General features: G+C 40.9%; 2 protein-coding genes and 1 pseudogene across 2 annotated transcripts; all 3 read left to right on the top strand.

The window, feature by feature from the left end:
* The first annotated feature begins 2,262 nt into the window (after positions 1–2,262).
* Positions 2,263–7,630, top strand: LOC129753891 (putative serine protease K12H4.7; annotated as a pseudogene).
* LOC129756683 (putative serine protease K12H4.7) lies at positions 4,278–9,517 on the top strand. Its single transcript, XM_055753622.1, has 4 exons — positions 4,278–4,561; positions 7,799–8,239; positions 8,301–8,771; positions 8,836–9,517. The coding sequence occupies exons 2-4, from the start codon at positions 7,806–7,808 to the stop codon at positions 9,479–9,481; spliced, it is 1,551 nt and encodes a 516-aa protein (XP_055609597.1). The 5' UTR covers positions 4,278–4,561; positions 7,799–7,805; the 3' UTR covers positions 9,482–9,517.
* A 441-nt stretch (positions 9,518–9,958) lies between these two features.
* LOC129758253 (putative serine protease F56F10.1) lies at positions 9,959–11,726 on the top strand. The gene is made up of 4 exons (XM_055755723.1): positions 9,959–9,993; positions 10,056–10,478; positions 10,552–11,022; positions 11,082–11,726. Exons 2-4 carry the CDS (start codon positions 10,060–10,062, stop codon positions 11,710–11,712), a joined length of 1,521 nt encoding a protein of 506 aa, XP_055611698.1. The 5' UTR covers positions 9,959–9,993; positions 10,056–10,059; the 3' UTR covers positions 11,713–11,726.
* Positions 11,727–21,220: the final 9,494 nt, after the last annotated feature.

The following is a 21,220-nucleotide window of genomic DNA, read 5'->3' as shown; positions in this document are numbered from 1 at the left end:
AAACGTGGTTAGCAAGATGAGCGAGGAAACGTTGGGGCTGTTTGACGGCACGAATTCCAACTAGAAATTTCGTGTCGAGGTGCTAGGATAGAGGGCAGCTGCATTATTTGACGGATGTCATAGAGGACGAGGAATTCGCGAGGGATCTTTCGGACGACTCCGTTCAGGTGAAGGCTGAGAAGAAGAAGAAGAAAGTCAACGAGCGTCGTCAGACTCAAGACAGGAAACGCAAGAACCCATCGTATCGGCGAAGACCTGTTTGGACTACTTTGTAACCAACGGTTCCCCAGACTGCTCAGCCGAGCAAGAACCCCCCCTCTAAGCATCAGGGTCGTCACACTCGAGATTCGGAACAAGGAAACACCTTAAATGTGCGTTAAAGAATTCCCACCTTTATTTCCCTATCTTATTATTTATTTTATATTTATTTTATTTATTTCCCTATCTTGGGCTTACAATTATGGCCACTAGCACTTCCCCTAGTAATATTGGGTTGTCCTACCTTGTGGTGGCGACTTACAGGCGGCGAGCGGGAACAGCCGAGGCATATGGGCCTCGGAATGGCTTGTCCAAGGCGACGGGTGCCGGAAGGACTCTTGAATATCGGTCACAGGTAAGGTCCACGGTCTCTGCTGGCACTGATTGCACGGCTTGTCCACCTATGGACGTCTAGACCGACGATCGTTGAGGGCTGCCTGGTTGCACTACTCCAATTCCGAACACCACGAAGAGGGAATTCTGGTGCAGATGGTCGACTCCCGCGGTTAAAGTACGGGCGGTCAAAGAGCCAGGCCAGGCACAGCACGGATCCCAAGACGTTCAGCAAATTTGACGGATGCTGGTAATGCGGCCAAACCGGTTAAAGCCCTAGAACGGCCAGCATGGGTATACAGATGCTGATAAGGCGGCGGGCTGGAATCAACCTTACAACGGCCAGCACTGGTTGGCGGACGCTGGCAAGGCGGCGGGATGGTTTTCTAAACCAACAATTCGGGGTCCTGTAGGAACATGATGGGAGAAAGGATTGCACCAGCGTTAAATTCTTGCCTTTTTCGGGGTGGAGTCGGATTGCTGCCTGGATGTTCGAACGCTCTTCACGACTGCTAAATGGCGTTCACAGGATTGTGTGGCTTCGTCGAGATCTTCCATCCAAATGAAGTGGATCTTTCATGCGGTCTTTGACCCCGATCTCAGGTCAAAGGCTTTGTGGTACATCCATGGATTCCTCCCATCATGCCCTCTTGTCATTCTTGGTAATTTTTTTTTTAGTTGGTAACCACAGGTGGTAAATCCCGGTTTACGGATTGTATTCCAAGGCACGGCGAGCCACCGCGTCCCCCCAGTTTGCTACTCTGGGTCCATGGGTACAATGGGAAGACTCATGATATACTCCGTGTATACCCCCTACTCCCTAAACTCCACCTGGGGCCGCAGACCTGGTCATTCTTGGTAATGGTGCTACCAAGACGTACAGCACCTTCTATCCGCCAAATACGCCCTCGTTGACCTAATCGCGCTGGTTAGTGGTGCGCTAGGAAATGTCAGGTGGTCCTCCTTCGTTGCTCACTAAGGCGCTTCCCTACTTCCCTCCTATTCCCTACTAAACTAGGCAGCACAGTTTATGCTGGTTACAACTTCAACGATAAGCGAACCCCCGAGGACGCCTGGGACGCACTCTGTATTGCATTTGAAAGTGTCGGAATTGCCGGTAACCTTTATCTCCGGAAGTAATTTCAAGAACTGCGACTGCTGGAAGGAGAGGACGTCAAAGCATACAGGCATACCTTCTGAAGTTCTAATAGGTTCTACAAGAGTTGCGAGCGACTGGAGTGAATTTGGAAGAAGAAGACGTCGTTTGTCAGCTTTTGAACTCACTTCCAAAATCCTACGAGGCTCTGATCACGGCGGTGGAAACGATTCAACCGGAACAACTGACGGTGGCATATGTGAAGAAACGGCTTTCGGACGAGCAGGTGAAACGATCGAACCAAATCTATGTTGCTGTCGAATCTGTGTTTTCTGGAAAATTCTGTGGATTTAAATGTTTCGGGTGTGGGAGGTACGATCATAGGCGAGTTGGCTGGAAAATCCGTCGAGAAGAACCCCAAGTTTGCCTGGAAGCCCAGAAAGAAATCAAGAGGTGGGGTAAAAGTGGCGCTGGAATAGACATTTGTTTTCTAGTTACCACGGGCAACGCAACGGCACTCTTAGCACCTAGCAAGTCGACGAAAAAGTTTTGCTGGTTTCTTGACTCAGGACCACATGGTCAACGAAAAGTCCTTATTAGAAGAGCTGTATCCATTAAAGAAGAAGATTCACATCGTTGTAGCCAAGTGTAGTGAGACATTGGTTGCTGAATCAGTGCCGCATGAAGTACCTTATTCCGGCACCACCTCCAACACAAGTACACCTTGTGATCACCGTACCAAACGCAATCACAGTTCAACCACGTTTTGATAGACAGCCGGCACATCATCGACGTTAAATCCTTTGGAGGCGCCAACATCAAGTCAGACCACTATTCCGTGAAGGTTAAGATGCACCCAAAACTTTCCGTAGAGGACAACAGAAGAAATCGACGTAAGTGTCGGTTGAATATTGCACGACTTAAGCAACCTTGGGTCGCAGCACATTACGCGCAATCGCTCGAAACAGCGCTGCCGGCAGAGGGCGATCTCGACGAAGCCCCTCTCAGGGACTGTTGGAATACCACCAGGACAGCCATCAACAGCGTTGCGGAGAACGTCATCGGGCATGTCGAACGAACCCTACGGAACAACTGGTTCGACAAGGAGTGTAGGAGGGTGAAGGGTGAAGAGAACGCCGCGCGGGCGGCAGTAATGCAAAGATGCACCCTTCGATAGCGAGTCCGAGTTTTCAAGGAGAAAAAGCGTCGCTTTGAGGAGGAAGAGCTCGATGAGCGGGAGCAGCTGCATCGTTCTCAAGAAACACGAAAGTTCTATCAGAATGAAATGCCGGGATAAGGACGGGGGCGTCCTGATGGACGATCGTGAGGTGATCAAAAGATGGAAGCAGCACTTCGATAAACACCTGAACGGCGCACCAAAACAGTGGATGAAAGTACATTGCCGACGAGGTGGAGCCACTCCCAACGATGAGTGAAGTTAAGGAAGCCATTCGCCAACTGAATAGCAACAAGTTGGCTGGGAAGGATGACATTACAGCTACATTGGTGAGTGGATCTGGGACACAGAACAGCAACCGCAGGAGTGAAAGGAGGAGGTAATATCCCCCAACTACAAGAAGGGCGACAATTTGGACTGTGAGAACTACCGAGCGATTACTGTCCTCAATGCCGCCTACAAAGTGTTGTATCCTGTGTGAAGTGTGAATCCTACTCCGCCGCCTAATGCCACAAGCAAACAGATTTGTGGGAAGTCATCAGGCTGGCTTCGTGGAGGGACGGTCTACGACTGACCAGATCTTCACAAGTCCCTACGCATCATCTATTCATCGACTTCAAAGCCGCATACGAACTATCGACCGTGATGAGCTATGGAAAATCATGGACGAGAACAGCTTCTCCGGAAAGCTAACCAGACTGATCAAGACGACAATGGATGGAACGCAGTACTGTGTGCGGATTTCGGGTGAATTGTCGAGTTCATTCGAATCACGCAAGGGGCTTTGACAAGGTGATCGTCTATCCTGCATCGTCTGTGTTCAACGTGGCGCTAGAAGGCGTTATTGGACGAGTGATGGACGAAATTCGGGGCACGATTTTCAACAGATCCAGCCTTAACTTACCAGTGATTCAATGTCAAGGACCAGTCAGTGATTTGAATGAATCGGATGAACCTACAGCGAATGGACCAAGATGCTTATGGGCGTGCGAGAAGCGCTGCTGAACCTGCAGCAGAAATACACCTGGGCGGATCCAGAGTTTTGTGCGCCGAGAAATCACCGAAAATAACTGAAGTAAGTCAATTTTAAATTACACCTATTACTTTTGTTGAGGTCATCAGGTTTCTTTTAAAAAGTTATAATTTAAAAAGACATTTAAAAATCGTTAAGAGAAAATGTTGAAATGTAAAATTAGATGCACCGATGATGACTTAATCTGTAAGACTGAATCTTTGCAAAGACGTTGTTAGGTAAGACAGTTTCCGGTCAGTTTTGTTGTGCTTTTATCACATAATTAGCCTTGGTTATCATAACCATTGACCATCGATTTACAATTGGCCATTTCGAAATACGAGCGGCAAATGGATTCACATTTGATAAGCCGAGGGAAGCCATGTGTTTCGTGCTTAGGCCCGTGTGCGTCGAAAAACATCCGGACCAATAATTACAGCCGAGCGGCGTGGCACCGGACAAAAGGTTGTGGTCAATTTGGTTACTGATATCATAGAAATTCCGGAATTGCATCCAATATTTCCGTTTTATTGGATCGCGGCCATAATGATTGGAAGTCTGGAGTCCATTTTGGTAGATTTGTATAAAACACGAATGACACGAACCGGACAGGTTATGTTGTTGACCGTTATCCGTACCGGAAGCGGCCGAGTACTTTCGATACAGCTGTGATTAGAAATTAAATGTGAGTGTTTTCCCTCAATTTTTCAATCATTGAAATCATCCAAAAAATTAAACAGTGTTTAGTGAAAGTTATTACAGTTATTAGATATAGAAAAACCGAAAAAAAAATTCCAACGATTACTACATAACTCAGATAAAAAAAAAATCTTGGAAAGTTTTGTGAAACGAAAATTATTCTCAATACGTGATAAGTTATGATACCAAATAATTTTGGGATTATTTTCAACGTCAAGGGTTCTCACCACCTATAAATTTCACACGCCGTTTATCTCACATATGAGCCGATTGTGACTCAGCTTAATCCCCGATTGCGGCAATCCGTGAATTGGTGGTACCTATCTGAAAATTGAATGCATAACTGTCAACTAGCGTTTATCACGTGCTTATCGCCCCCGGTGTAATGATTCGTTGTGGATGAATCCAGTGCGATTAATCGAAGCCCATTGCTGGTGACTTAACGCTTATCAATTGAAAAAAAAACATGAAAAAAAAAACAGTGATCGTTAAGATAAAAAAATGAACGTTTTGTTACGGTCAGATTTTTGAAGATAATAAGAGGCTTATTTGAAATTGGCCTTCATTCGGGAATCAAAAACTGAAAATTCCTAAAAAGAGAGTACTGGGTTCTGAATTCGAATTCAGAATTATAAACTCCAAATTCTGGAATTTGGATTTTAAGTTCAGATTTTGATCACATTTTTTTTATTTAGGTCAGCGGCTTTGGCGTTGTGGTTAGAGTTCAAGTCATCTATACCAATCAGGGTGGCAGCCAAATGGGTCATGTCGAATTTAGAAACCCGGCCATATACATTTCGTAAATTGGCTCATAAACCTGACCTGTGCAAAATTTCAGCTCAATCGCACTTGATTTACGGGTGCCTCAAAGCGCTCAACGTTCTGATTTTTTACCCTTAAAAAAACACCAAAGGGGGAACCAAAAGAAATAGGAAAAATCAAAATTTTAATGTTGATGCCAATTGACTGGAAAAGCATGATATGTTGAGATCTGGTGTAACCTCGAAAAAAAATTGCACCCAAAATTGACAATCGGAAAACCGATTAAGTCCCAAAAAGTCGATTTTTGGTCAATTTTTTTTTGTGATAACATAAGATCTCGACGTTGTTTTGGTTCCCCTTTGGTGATTTTTGAGGGTCTTTGAGCGCTTTGAGGCACCCCAAAATCTAGCCCGAATAACCAGAAATTTTGCACAGGTCAGGTTTTTAGGCCAATCTACAAAACGTATTTGATCGGTTTTCAAAAACATTACTGTCAAGTTCATGAGATTGAATCCAGGCCATGGCACACATAATACTGGATACATAATACATAATACTTTCTGGAGCTTGGTGGTTTTAGCATTTGTAAGATGCTAGCCATCATAACCTCGAAATATGTACGCTTAGGTCAAACATGAAAGATCTTTTCAAAGAATCATGAAATTTTACTGAGATCATATGAGTGTGTTCGTTTTATTCCAAATGTATTATTTTGAGAAATGTTTGAAATTTCTCGAAGTTGGCTTTTTTTGTCTCTGGAGCCACTCCAAAGCTTGTTCTTTTAAATTAGTTCCGAAGTTAGAACTTAAAGAGAAGGTTTTTCGACATACACTCAATATGAGGTTTCAGTGAAACCAAATGACAAAAATTTTCTTTGCATTATCTTCAAAAAAAAAATTAGCCTTACAATGAAAGCGATCGTGGCCATCACTTTGCTGGTGGCTTTGGCTGCCTTCGTGGGGGCCAAAAATCTCAAAGAACCCAACGAAAAAGCAAACAGAATGTTGCTGTGGTGCCAGTAGTCGTGTGGCTCTCTAAGTCCCGGTAGTAGCCGACAAGCGTATTGTGATCGAGAAGTACTTCACAACCCGGCTGGATCATTTCAACTCTAAGAACACACAGGAGTTTCAGCTCCGATATCTGCAGGTGAGTGACTTCTATAGACCCGGTGGTCCGGTTCTGATCTTTCTGGCTGGCAACAATGTGCTGGAGGACTGGATGGTTTATCGGGGTACTCTGATCTACCAACTGGCCGAGAAAATGAACGCCCTGTTGATTGGAGTTGAGACACGGTTTTAAGGAAGTAGTCATCCCACTGAGTAAGTTTGTTCAGGGAGTTTGGGAAGAGTTTTAGCTTTTGAATTCTGTGATCCTACGTTTCCTGAACACCGACAAAATCTTGGCTGACGTGGCTGTGTTCGTGACTTACGTGAGGAACGAGTTCACGCTTTTGTCGATTGCTTCAATACGAAATTTTTGGAAAATCGAGATTGTGCCATCAGCGATGTCTACACAGTAAACGAAAATTACCGAGTTCGGTGATTTTTTTACCGAAATCCTAACATGTGTAAATCGTTAAACTGTTCGGTAATTTTTTCGGTAAAAAATAAACGAACATCGGTAAATGAAGAATCGATTTACCGATGTTCGTTTATTTTTTACCGAAAAAATTACCGAACAGTTTAACGATTTACACATGTTAGGATTTCGGTAAAAAAAATTTCCGAACTCGGTAATTTTCGTTTACTGTGTACGAGTTTGTCGAAAGATACACGCCAACGAACTGGGACGATCCCTTGAACGCGGAGGGAGCTCGTCAATGGGGCTACCAGGAGTGTACTGAATTCGGTTGGTTCTGGACCACCGATTCGGACAACTAGCCGTTCGGTAGCCGTTTCTTCTTGGAACTGTGTACGGAAATCTGCCGGCTGGTGTTCGGCGATTGGCTTACCTATGAATCGATCTACTACGCCACTAATCGCTTCGGGGGGAACAATCCTCGCATCGAGTACGCTCACTTCACCAATGGTGCTGAGGACCCTTGGCGTAAGGTTAGCGAGACCAATACCCTGAACACCAATGCGTTGGTTATCCCAAGGGAGCTCAGTAGTGCCGATATCTGGGCCACATCTGAAGACGATTCTGTCGAGTTAGCAGAGGTGAAAGATCGACTTCTTGATCTGCTGTCCTATTACCTGTACCCTGGAAGACCCCGTGGTGAGGCCAAATCGGTTGATGTGGCTGTAAACTAAGAGTTAGTCAACACACTCATGTGCGAATATGCAGTAATAAAATATGAAACCTTTAATTTTGGCTTTGGCTTTAAGTTATTACAAAATTTGTATTAGAACTTAAGTTCAACTATCTTCTATCTTCTATTTCCACATAGTGGAACATTTATTCTTAGGGATCTGTAGTCCAATAATCGAAATTTTCCTCAATTTTTCTGCCAAATTAATAGCTTTACAATGAGAGCGATCGTGGCCATCACCTTGCTGGTGGCTTTGGCTGCCTTCGTGGGGGCCAAAAGCCTCAAAGAACCCAACGAGAAGGTCAACCGTCTGCTGATGCAGCAGCTATTGGCCAAGCGTAGTGGTGCAAACAGCCGTGTGGCTCCCAAAGCCCCAGTAGTAGCCGACAAGCGAATCGTGATCGAGAACTACTTCACAACCCGCCTGGATCATTTCAACTCCCAGAACACACAGGAGTTCCAGCTCCGTTACCTGCAGGTGAGTGACTTCTACAGACCCGGTGGTCCGATCCTGATCTTCCTAGCTGGCAACACTGCACTCGAGGATTGGATGGTTTATCGAGGTACTCTGATTTACCAACTGGCCGAGAAAATGAACGCCTTACTGATTGGAGTTGAGTCACGGTTTTATGGAAGCAGCCGACCTACCGAGTAAGTTATTTGTCAAAATTTACGAGAATTTCACCTTTTCAAAACTATAATCCAACTTCAGGGACACGACTACCGAGAACCTACGTTTCCTAAACACCGACCAAATCTTGGCTGACTTTGCCGAGTTTGTGACCTACCTGAGGCATGAGGTAGTTGAGAATGAGTACGCCAAGGTCCTGGTGGCTGGTTCGGAGTACGGAGGATCATTGGCTACCTGGTTCCGTGTTCGGTATCCACACTTGGCTGACGTTGCCTGGTCTTCCAGTGGGTGGCATCAGGCCAACATGGACTTCCAGGAATTCACCGAAGCCTGGGGCGAAACGCTGATCGAGCATGGAAGTCAGGACTGTTACAACGAAATTTTCGTAGCCTTCCACGTGATGCAGAACCTGTTTGACGCCGAACGATCCGAGGAGGTTTCGGAAATGTTCAACATCTGTACCCCGGTTGATCCCGAGGATAGGTTGCAGGTCATGTTCTTCTTCAGCATCATGATGACCTCAATTGAAATGTACACCCTCAGAGATAACCAGTAATTATAGCTATCTCAAAAATCAGTGTACCAGAAGTAATTCACTCTATAATTTTTTTCTCAGACTCGGCGACTTCCATGAGGTCTGTGACGATCTGCTCGAAGGAGATTATCCAACGGCCGTTCACGCCTTTGCCGATTGGTTCAACACAAAGTTCTTGGAGGATCGAGGTTGCGTTATCAGTGATATCAACGAGCTAGTCGAACGATTCAGCCAAACCAACTGGGATTCGCCCTACACTGAGATGGGAGTTCGTCAATGGGGTTACCAGGAATGCAATGAATTCGGTTGGTTCTGGACCACGGATTCGGACAACCAGCCGTTCGGCAGTCGCGTCTACTTGGAACTCTACTCTGAACTCTGCCGTATGGTGTACGGCGATTGGATTACCTATGAGTCAATCTACTACGCCACGAATCGTGCCAACAATCGCTTCGGAGGAAACAATCCTCGCATTGAGTACGCTCACTTCACCAATGGTGCTGAGGACCCTTGGCGTAAGATTAGTGTGACCAATACCTTGAATACAAACGCATTGGCCGACGTAATCCCAAGAGAGCTGACCAGTGCCGATATCTGGGCTACCTCCGAAGATGATTCCGCCGAGCTTGCTGAGGTAAAAGATCGACTTCTTGACCTTCTGTCTTATTACCTGTACCCAGGAAGACCCCGTGAAGAAGTCAAATCGGTTGATGTAGCTGTCAACTAATCCTTTCCCCCCCGATAGCATGCCATAATAAATTATGAAACCTCTAAATGTGACTCTGGATTCAAAATTATCACCCGAAATATCCCTTATCAGCTGATAAATGACAATCTGTTTTCGATTTTGTTTTTATGGGTGGATTACGCGATGAGCTTTATGGGTGATCAGATGACCGATATCGGAGGTAGATGAAAAATAATACTTTCTGTCAAATTTGTAAAACTTTACTGCAGCACACAGACATTGACACAGAATTTTAAAATCAAAAACTTTAAATTCTATTTGTGGCCTCCATGAAGGTCATTTGGTCCATGTCGACAGTTTAGTTTCTAATCCACGCATTAGTGCTCCTTCTTTCGATTTCGTCAAAGTGGCTTAGTATCTCGTAGTTTTACAGTAGTTGTTTGGTGATAAGCCCGTACTTTCGGGAGCACCTGATATAAAATGAATCAGATAAGGTGGCTCGCGCTGAGTTTTGATTGGATTTTTGACCTAGGTGGCTCCCGAACAGTGTGGTAATTAACAATTGGTGACCAAATTGATTAGTGGATTCAAAGCTTTGATCGATTTTTTCTAGAACGATGAGGGCTATATTCGTGATAGCTCTGGCCCTGGTGGCCGTTGTGGCTGCTGGAAAAATTCCCAAAGCGAAACGGGAGATGACAGCCAGTCAGAAGAAGTTGATGCAAGCTTTCGTCGGATTACCGGAAATACGTGAGGCTGAGAAGCCCAGTGAACATGTGGTTTTTGAGAACTACTTCTTAACTCGGGTCGACCACTTTGATCTGCAGAGTACCGATGAGTGGGCCATGCGGTACTTCACCATTCCCGATTACTACACACCGGAAGGTCCAGTTTTGATCTACATCAGTGGCTTTGGGCCGCTGTTTCCACAGTTACTTGAAGAAGGTTCTTTGATCTATGATATGGCCAAAGATTTGGGGGGAGTTGTATTTGGTTTCGAAACTCGATTCTATGGACAGAATCACGTCGGATTCACGTAAGTTTTAGCTTTATGAACGATTACTTAAAATTCCAGAAGTTCAAATCAAAATTACAAATCTATTCCATAGAGAGGCGAGCACGGAAAATCTACGTCTGCTCAATACCGATCAGGTGTTGGCCGATCTTGCCGAATTCGTTCAGTACATTAAACGAAACGTTATTTACAATGACAATGCACGTGTTCTGGTTGCTGGTTCGAACTATGGTGGAGCTCTGGCCAGCTGGTTCCGAGTTCGTTACCCACATTTGGCCCAAGGTGCTTGGGCTTCTAGTGGTTTCACGCGAGCTATCATGGAGTTCGAAGAGTTCGCCGAAGCCTGGGGAGAGTCGTTGATCAACTTGGGTAGCCAGCAATGCTACAACGATATCTTCGTTGCCTTCCACGTGTTGGAGAATCTGATTGATGCTGGACGTACTGATATTTTGAATGACCGATTCAACCTTTGCAATCCGATCGACGGTGAAGACGAAATGCAGGTTGAGTTCTTCTTCAGCGAACTGATGCACTCTCTCGAGTTCTTTACTCTCCTTGAAAATAAGTAATTTGATTCACAAGCGTCAAGAGATTTAAAGTCTAATTTAAACATCTCTTTCTCAGTGTAACTGCATTCGAACGAGTTTGCAACGACATAACTGGGTCCAATGCTACGACCTCATTGGACGCCTTAGCTAACTGGTTCAATGAAAACTTTGCCGAACCATCAGGTTGCGCCATCAGTCGATTGGAAGATCTCGCCGAGTGGTTCCGTGATGATGGTTGGAACGATTTCCTCGTTAGGACGGGTTTGCGTCAAAGTCTGTATCTGGAGTGCACCGAATTCGGATGGTTCCGTACGGCCTCATCGGACAATCAACCCTTCGGCAGCCGTATCGATTTGGACATTTATGCTGAAATGTGTCGGCAGGTCTTCGGCGATTGGTTCTCGGTAGACTCGATGCGAAGTGCAGTTGTTCGGACCAACAACCGTTATGGAGGAGATTCTCCGGCCGTGCGCAATGTTCATTACTCGAACGGTGCTGAAGACCCATGGCGAACGGTTTCGATTAGCCGGCCCGTTGGACCGGACACCTCGGCCCAGTTGATCCCGCGAGAGCTGTTGAGTGCGGATCTGTGGTCCATTTCCGAGTTCGATTCCGAGGCACTACAGGCGGCAAAACTTAAAATTAAGGCTGAAGTAGCGTCCTTCTTGTATCCGGCCACTCCTTATGAGGGCGTTCAGGAAGCTTAGGGCTTTTGTATAATGACAATTATAAACAAATAAATATTAATTTTAACAACTTCCCTTAGCTTTCAAAGGAAAGGTTGCTGTTTCACGTTGACTCCAAAAATCATATCCCTCAATAGAAAGCTTAAGCCTGTAAACCGTCATATTGAACATCGATTTGCGAATTCGCTAAGATAGTTTTTGGACTTATGATATAGCTCAGTTGGCAGTCAGTACAGTCAGTACACAGTAAATTTATGCTTCGATTTCCATAAAAAAAATTGCTGGAAAAGTCCAGCAATCCAAATTTTCGCTGGAAACCAGCAAACATTCATCATTTTGTTGATTTTTTCAGCACTAGATCTTTATTGCTGAAAAAACCAGCAATCGATCTGTCAAACTTGAATTTGGTTGCGCGCGAAAAGTGTTTGACTCAATATGCCAGCAATGAAGCATTATTTAAACCAAAGGAAGATTTTTTCCGAAGAGATTGGGTATTTCGTCAAAGAAACTAATATTTTTAATTTTTATTTCAGATGGAGATTATTAATTTTTTTTTAAATAATAAATGTCGTTCAAGTAAAAATAACTAGCACATTTCTCTTTGTAATTATGACTACACCATGGGGGTTCAAATTTAAAATCTAATTTAAAATCCGAAAAATTCCGGTTGTTTTATGAAAAAAAGTTGATTTCCAGCAATTGAGATAGCTGGTTTTCAGCAATTGATATTGCTGGAGTTCCAGTAATTTAGTTCGCTGGATTTTCCAGCAATCAAAATCACTGGAAATTTTGCTTGAAAGCCAGCGGCACAAAATCCAGCAAAATAAAATTTGCTGTGAATCGAGCTAGCAAACAGTCAAATTGGCCATCATGAAACAAAACAGTGTGGCCAAAATCCGTGCTTGGGATACAATCAAAAGTCGCAATTTTACTTAAAGAAGTTCACATTTGGCTGAAAAAATGTTTTACGGGAGCTTCAGGTGACTCTTGTCGCGTAAAAGTTACTCGGGAACTTCCATCGCCCTTTGAAAGGTTAAACTATCGATAACGGAACTTCTAAGCGCTTTTAATGGAACTTCTTTCAAGAAGCATAACGTTCGCGTAACATTCTAAAACGCACCATTAAGATACTTGAAGGTGTTTTAATGAACCTGTGTGGGAATTCTAAGCGACATGTCAAAAATGTATGTCAATTTCTTGTCATGGTATTTGTTTTGTTTGTATCTGTACTGATATTTACAAATGGAATTCGATTCAAGATTATTTCGATTTTTTCTTATAAATGTTAAGATATTCGAACAAATTTTTGATGATGCGAATTTTTGTTACTATTCATATTGTGTACTGAAAGTCCTTTAAACGAAATTAGGTACAATCTATTGACCAACCTATTCAATCATCTCAAATGACATTAAGTTTAAATACTAATTATTACAGTGGCAATGAACTATTGCTGGATTGGTCGAGAGGCTGGTGAGTTTCATTGCAACCTAGAGAGCAGCGGTTCAATTCTCTGGACGTTATCAAAACAATATAATTATTTAATCAAAACCAATGAGATAGACCATGATAGATCGGCAACCTAGCAATCTGACATCTGTAAGACTGGCTGTTAGCCAATCTCTAGAAATGCAGTGAACCCCTATCAATCCCTAGGGTCGGTTCGCTTACCACTCTATATGCTATGTTGCAGTAGACTGAGTCGATTTGGGGTCATTGTTGAATTTCTCAAACCCTGGGGTCTCAAAAGCTTCGTTTTGCTCCAAAACTCATCCATGATTTTTTGCAGAATTTTTAAGTAACGTTTACATGAGTAAATTTGGACTTTTAGGTTTGTATGGGAAAATTGAATATTTTGTACTGAAAAATCAACATCATTTTTGTTTCTTCTGTGCAACCAAGCCTGCAAATGTTTTTTGTGCCAATTTATAAATTCTTCAAAGAAAATTTTCCGCTGAACAACTTTGTCGAAGACCATAAATTCGTATCTTATTGGACAAAAAAGTTATTAGCTGTTCAACAGAGGTATGTCTTTTGGCATTGATAAACAATAAATTTAATAGACACCACTGCTGGATGCCTTGCGAGGTATTGCGTGACTATAATACTTTTCATGCAATACTTCGCGGGGCACAAGCAGTGGTGTCAATTGAAATTATTGTATATCAATGCCAAAAGACATACCCCTGTTAAACAGCTAATTACTTTTTTGTCTAATAAGATATGAATTAACGGTCTTCGACAAAGTTGTTCAGCGAAAAATTTCCTTTGCAGAATTTATAAATTGGCACAAAAACCATTAGCAGGCTCGGTCGCACAGAAGAATAAAAAAGATGTTGTTTTTTTAGTACAAAATATTCAATTTTCCCATACAAACATAAAAGTCCAAATTTACTCATGTAAACGTTACTTAAAAAATCTGCAAAAAATCATGGATGAGTTTTGGAGCAAAACGAAGCTTTTGAGACCCCAGGGTTTGAGAAATTCAAAAATGACCCCGAATCGACTCAGTCTAATGTTGCAGGGAAGTTCGGGAGGACTAAGGTAAAACTCCTCAGTTACAATAATGGTACCGTTTATTCAAAGTTGCAGTTTGTTCACCCACCACTTTCTTAACTTATCTAACCTGACAATTTAGTTGCGGCTACTTCCTCTTCTCCTGTGTCGTCAAGCTCGGGTTCCTAGTCGATAACTTGGAGATCGGCAGGGTCGTGACGTTTGTACCCAGTCCCACCTTGGGTGCTGAACTGGGCACGGCTGGTCCTCAGACGGCAAGCGGCTTGATAAGGACGTACCTGGCCCCACCTTGGGTGCTGAACCAAGTACCTTGGTAAGTAACACCGACTATTGGCGGTCGATGTTATGGAGTCACGCTATGCGGTGACGTGGGGTTGATTTCACACCGGAAAAGCGAGTGGCTTTCTTAACCCAAAACAGCGGGGTCCTGTAGTATTCAGGGACAAATTAGGGGCCGGTTATGGACAATGGCAAAATGGCGAAGGTTAGTTACCTGTCGTTCAATCGGTTAACGTTCTACGTTGAGTGTTGGTTCGGTTTTGTCCTACCAATCGTTCACTATATCGCACTTTTAGATACGATGGTTTTAGGATTCCAGAACATAAGTAAGCTATATTTTTAAGCTGATGTACAAACTTTAATCAGCGTTCAGATGTCGTTCGCAAACTTCCATAATGACCGGAAATTTCCTGATTCCCCGGCCTTGAACTCTAAGCCGTTCGTTGCCCTCGTCCCGCGTTCTTTTTCGCTTCGCTCAACCGTCGATTTCGCCGATTCGCTTCTTCGCTCTGCGTTTACGGCTCACATCTTCTTTTTGCCCTCTGGTGGTAGGTTGTAGAACGACTCTTTTTTGAGAGGTCGTTCGTCTGGTTAGGGTGGCTTGGTGAACTGCTTCACCAAGGAGAAACCCTTAACCCCCACGGACAACACTGCAACATTATTTAATTCCAATTATACATCAAGATCACTGCGAAATCCTTCGACTGACTAGCAACGCTTACACATCTGAATGTCAGAGCAATCTGTCAATCAGATTTTTTTTTCGGCGCGTAGAAGTTCCTTGACATTCTCTTAGAAGCTGAATAGCGTTCTCTACAGCCACCTAAACGAACTTGAAAGTAGCTTTAAGAACTTAAATTTTGGGCTGATTAGCATTCTCTTCAGACACAAACGAGAGCTGATTAAGCTTCTATGGAACCTTTTTAAGGGAATTCTGGTTGCTTGTCAAGGCTGCCTTCAACTGAATTCAAACTTGTTTTTGCCGACAAATTTGCACGAAAATTTATGATTTGGCAGGGCATTTGCAGCTAAGGCCAAAAAAACGAAAGTTTTCGTTATAAAAAAGACAATGGCGTCGGAACTATACCAAAAAGAGTGCCTCCGAAAATGAATTTAGCCGTTCATTTGATCCCTCGACCATCCCGTGATGTTTTGGCCGGATTTGGCAAGCTACGTCAAAAACGTCCAGTTTGTTCCGAAAAACCTTAACCCAACCAACTGCCTCCAGTCCCACCTTATTGAGAAATACTGAACAATCATGAAGAGAAGACTCAAGAGTCAAGGCAAAAGGAAATGTTGTCGAAGACATCAAGCAGATGAAGACCTGGTGGAACAAGATAGCTGAAACGATGGCGAAGAAGATGTGCGCCGCCTAATGAGCCGTGTTTCAGGAAAAACCTTAGAAATCGTTAATGATAATTTTATTCATATGTTTTCTTGAAAGTATGAAAAATTATATATTTATATTTGTATGAAAAAAGATCTGGAATCCAACACTCAGAGGAAATCTTATTATAAATTTCATAAGATACATCTTATGAACCACTTTTTTGCGTCCAAACTAATTTTTCATAAGAGTCTTATGAAATTCTTTCAATTTTCATACGATGTTCTTATGAAAAATAGAAGAAACGGCATTGTGAAAAAATGATGAACACATTCATTCATAGCATCAGTTTTTTTTTTCATCATCTAACAGTACGAAGCAATAGCCAGTTCATAGTTATTATAGTTTTCCTTCAATGTTAAATTATATTGTTATCTCCGGAATGGTAAGTTCGATTTGATGTTTTTGGTGTGAACGTTGAATATATTAGTAAACTAAAATACATTATTTGTTTACTTTTCAGGAAGCTGATCGGCAAAAAACGAAAGGTCGAAGATTAAGATGCGGCAAAAAAAACTTTGATGGAGCCGTCTGTTGATACGCTGCTGATGGTGACCATGAAGAATTTAATTTTAAACAAATTTGGCAAACAATAAAGTGAATATTTTCAGCATGAAATATCGAGAATTTTTCTTATTAGAAAGTGATTTACTGTTTCCATAAGGTCGAATTCACAGTGAGCGCGGTGCGAAGTGCGAAGCGAATTTCCAATTCGCGCGAAAAACCGCTTCTCATTGAAACACGTTGAAAAAAACATCGACCAGCCACAGTGCAAGCGAATTTTCGTGCGAAGACCCGGCTGGATCGCGCGAATTCATCCTGTTCATCCGGACATACACTGAAAATATTCTCTTGGATATTTTTTATCGTAAAATGATTTATCAAAAAAATCTTTTTCAAAAGTTTATTTATTTAATTATCATTGCCGTTTCTGTGTTGGTAATGAAAAATGCGCGGTTTTTTAGCGCGACTTTTCGAAAAAAACGCGGTTTCATTCTTTTTCAATTGAAACAAATTATAACTGGCAATAAACGACCGGTGGCATGAAAGCCCCACAATATGTGTATAGGGTGAAGAGGCTGAACGGATAGAAGTTGGAATTTGTTATCCGACGCCATCTTGAAATCCAATATGGCCCCTTCCACTCAACTTTAAAATACTGGAAGTGACTGAAAAGTACACGAAACTCCCACAATATGGGTATTGAATGAAAGTACTCAATAAGTAGAAGTCTCTTTGGATGTCCGACGCCATTTTGAAATACAAGATGGCGGTTTGCGCTTAATTCAAAATGCAACAAATAACTGAAAATCGTAAGTTCCATCCACAATATAAGAAATGAGTAAAAGGGATAAAAAAGTTGATGAAAAATTACTGACAAAAAATTAACAAAAATTTTGAGATAACTGCAAAAAAGCACTGAAATGAATAAACAAAAATATAACAAGTGTTATTAAACTTAAGAAATATTGACAAAAATAAAACAAAACTGTGGGAAAATATGAATAACTATTACTAAAATTTAAAAATATGACAAAAAAAATAGTGACAAATGACAAAACTTTGAATAAAACACGCCAAATGTGGTTATAAATTAAGCCAAAAATATGACAAATATTACAAAATAAGACAAAAATATGAGAAAAAAATCACAGAAATGGCAAAACTATGACAAATGAAAAAAAAATTTATGACAAAATTATAATCAAAATTTGACAATAAAATGACCTGACAAAACTAATATAAGGGCCAATATTTGACAATAAATTTACAAAAATGACAAAATATTAACAGCAAATTTACAATAAAATCACAAAAATAAGGCAAAATGGCTAGAATATGAAAAAGTTCTGAAAAAAATATGACAATTTGTCAAAAATAATCACAATAATCTAACAAAATTATGAAAAATGAGATAAAAATATAACAAAATACTTTCAAATATATGTGAGAAAAATGACAAAATGATGACAATTACGACATAAAATCACAAAATTTAAAAAAAAAGACAAATCCGAACATATAATAATAATTATAATAATAATAATAATTTATGAATGATGAATATGTAAAAAATATATCGCAAATACGACGAAAACTGACACAATCTATACAAATCTATGGGCTTGTGATATGTGTAACTCAAATGGCAAGTTAGTTCCCTCCTAAGCCAATGTCCGTGAGTTCAAATACAAGAGTAATCATCGAATGCAGTTGTACTGGAAAAGACTTTCAGTATGAAGAGAAGGTAGTAAAACGAATATAATCGAACGAAAAAAGACAAAACTATAAAAAAAACTTACATTCAAATGAACAAAATATCTGACAGAACTATGACAAAAATATGACAAATGAAAACATGACAAAATTATGACAAAATTTAAAATAAAATGAGTAAAATCTTACAGTACTATGACAACCCTTGTCAATTGTCATAATTTTGTTTTATCATGGTTTTGTAACATTTTTTTCATATTATTTGTTGCATATATTTTTATCATATTTGTAAGATTTTGGTCATATTATTGCCAGATTTATGTTATTTTATTTCAAAATTTTGGTCATAGTATTTTTTATTTTTGATTAGTTATTATATGTGTCATATTTTTATTTCATTTTTCATATTTTCCATAATGTTGTCAAATATTTGTCAAAGTTTTTATTTCGAGTTTTGGTATTATTATTAATTTGTTGTTATTATTTAGTCAATTTTTATTAATTTTTGTCACATTTTTTTTAAATTTGGTCATGACTTTGCCATTTCAATGTCAAATTTATCATAGATTTGGTATATTTTTCTCATATTATTGTAATATTTTTATCACCTTTGCCATATTTTTATTAAAGTTTTGTCAGCGTTTCGTAAAATTTGTTATTATAATATTGTTTTTTTTTTCTAAATTTTGTTATATTTATGTCATAGTTTTAGTAGATTTTTTCTGCGATTTTCAGTCATTAAAAATATTTTAAAGTTGAGCGGAAGCCGCCGTATTGGATTTTAAGATGGCGTTTCATAGCGTCAGACTGCAAAATTCGACTGTTACTAATTGATTGAGTTTTTCGGAATTAACGCGCTCACAGTTTTGTTAATTTGCAAAGATTTTTTCACGTGTGATTAATTTTTGCAACACCGAAGGTTTTTTTCAGTGTTGAACCGCTTCGCAATTCGCGTGCACTGAGGCCGGCCTTCAAAAACGAACTTGCGAAATTCATCCGGTGAATGAATATTTCGCTTCGCAGTTCGCTTCGCGCTCACTGTGTTCGTACCCTCTAAGAATCTCTTATGAAAAGCAACAACCTTTCATTGAAGTAGGCGTTCATCTTCAGAATTCATTCGCGTCATAAGACAATCTTATGAATTTCATTAATTTTTCTTATGGCGCCACTTCATAAGAGAATCTTATGGCATACATAATAGTATTTTTCTGAGTGAATAATAAATAACTGAAATACAGGCAATTATTTTTGTTCCAATTTTAAATGAAGCAAGCTTTATATCTTTCATGAAATATCTACCAATCCAATCAATACTCACCCTTGATTTGGTGTGTGGTTGCCAGAATATAGAAGAAAATAAATATAATTGTATGATTTATTGTAACCTTGCTTGAGCGTACGAAAACAGACAAACTTCAATTTGACAACTCGAATGCTGATTGTCTAGCAAACTAGACCAATAGCTGGAAAGCCAGCAGTTGAAAACCGATTGCTGATTTTACAGCAATTTTGAATGCTGAAAAATCCAGCAATTAGAAAACCGATTGCTGTAGCGAATGACGAACCAGCCCTGTTGATACGGATCGGAATTCGCGATCCTACATCAAGAGGGCTACCAAAAGTGAAAATGACTAGCCTATGTAATGTCCATTTTTTTTTTTAAATAGTTTATTGACGCTTTAACCTTTAGCCGATGTAATGTCCATTGCAACCATTGAGAAGAATTGAATTTCGCGAGCTATTTATCTACAATCAACCTGTATACATTTCTAGAAAGGTGGTGCAGATCCCCACAAAAAGAAAAACAAACCCTACGTCACTACTGACGAAGCGAATATTTCCTAGGCAACAGCAGTTTTTGTTTGGTTAGCGGATGTCGTTGTTTTGGTGCATGAAAAAATTGAAAGAATTGATCAGGAAATCAAACGACTTGAAACGGCCCAAGATGTTGGAAGAACTGAAAAGCTACGGATCCAGAAAGTTCAAGCCCGGTTCAATGAGTTGGCAAACATATAGGGACACTGGAGGATTTAGTTAAGATCGATGAAACGAGCACTGAGGGCCAGCTTCTGTCTAAGAATGATGTACTACTACTGGCTCCTACGGGAGGATGCAGAATTTTGTGCTATCAACTGGTGCTGGTTGCCGAACGTATTCCGATGATAATATCCCCTTTTGATTTTGCTGGTAGAACATCAGGTTTTTGCGCAGAATAAGAAAGAAATAAATGTCAAGAGTTTGAGCATCACCGTGGACATAAAACGTCCTAAGTTGTTAAAAAGCATTTGATGGAAGAAGCTGACGAAAGTTTACGGATGCTTCACATCACGCCGCAGAGGATTTCTAAGAATAGCCGGTTAATGGCCACCTTGCAGAAATGTTGGTCATTACATTTTTTTTCATTGTATGATTAAATCACTGACCACAATTAAAGCATGTTTTTTCTAGACGAAGTTTACTGATGCTCACAGTCTGGTCATGATTATCTAACGGACTTCAATCTGTACTACCATGTGCTGGAAAAAAAGAACGGCCGAGCAATGCTCCAACTGCTGGCACATCTGTAAAAGTGAAAGTTACGAAACATGAGCTGTAAAATTTATAAGTTTTCCGTTAAGGATACAGAGGAAATTCAAACCAGTTATTGTAGCAAGACGTCAAAGTTCATTCGTATCATACAGCGAAGAAAAACATGCCAGTTTTGACCATGCTTTCGGAATAAGTATTGATAAACCGGACGTGCGATTTGTTACTCATCATGAGCAAAAGAAAGAAAACTCTTACCAGAAGAATGGTCTTTCCGGGCAAGATGCAAATGAGTCCGACTTCGATGTCCCAGGAGGCTTTTCCAATGTTCACTCGATATTTAAATACTGAATCAATGGGAAAATGTAAGTATGTATTCGAACTTTCTAAGCTTGAAAAAAATGACTGCAATTCTATTTATCTGCTACTTTGGTTGTCTTCTGATTACTTTCAGCTTGTCACTTTGCGGATGTTTGTGACGATAGTCGTCAACAGTGTAATCAATCCTTTACCGAGATGTGGATTATTTGCTGAACGAGAAATCAGCACCAGACCGTTACCAGACTGTGTTGGTCATTCTGTGTCGCCTTTAATACAAATAAA

Source organism: Uranotaenia lowii, chromosome 3 (assembly GCF_029784155.1).
Source record: "Uranotaenia lowii strain MFRU-FL chromosome 3, ASM2978415v1, whole genome shotgun sequence".
Taxonomy (NCBI): domain Eukaryota; kingdom Metazoa; phylum Arthropoda; class Insecta; order Diptera; family Culicidae; genus Uranotaenia; species Uranotaenia lowii.
This window is presented reverse-complemented; position numbering and strand designations above follow the sequence as displayed.

Excerpts from the sequence above, each read along its gene's own strand:
- LOC129756683 (XM_055753622.1), top strand. The coding sequence starts at position 7,806 with ATGAGAGCGATCGTGGCCATCACCTTGCTGGTGGCTTTGGCTGCCTTC. Across the intron at positions 8,240-8,300 it reads GGAAGCAGCCGACCTACCGA|GGACACGACTACCGAGAACC; the intron begins GTAAGTTATTTG and ends ATCCAACTTCAG. Across the intron at positions 8,772-8,835 it reads TACACCCTCAGAGATAACCA|ACTCGGCGACTTCCATGAGG; the intron begins GTAATTATAGCT and ends TTTTTTTCTCAG.
- LOC129758253 (XM_055755723.1), top strand. The coding sequence starts at position 10,060 with ATGAGGGCTATATTCGTGATAGCTCTGGCCCTGGTGGCCGTTGTGGCT. Across the intron at positions 10,479-10,551 it reads CAGAATCACGTCGGATTCAC|AGAGGCGAGCACGGAAAATC; the intron begins GTAAGTTTTAGC and ends TCTATTCCATAG. Across the intron at positions 11,023-11,081 it reads TTTACTCTCCTTGAAAATAA|TGTAACTGCATTCGAACGAG; the intron begins GTAATTTGATTC and ends TCTCTTTCTCAG.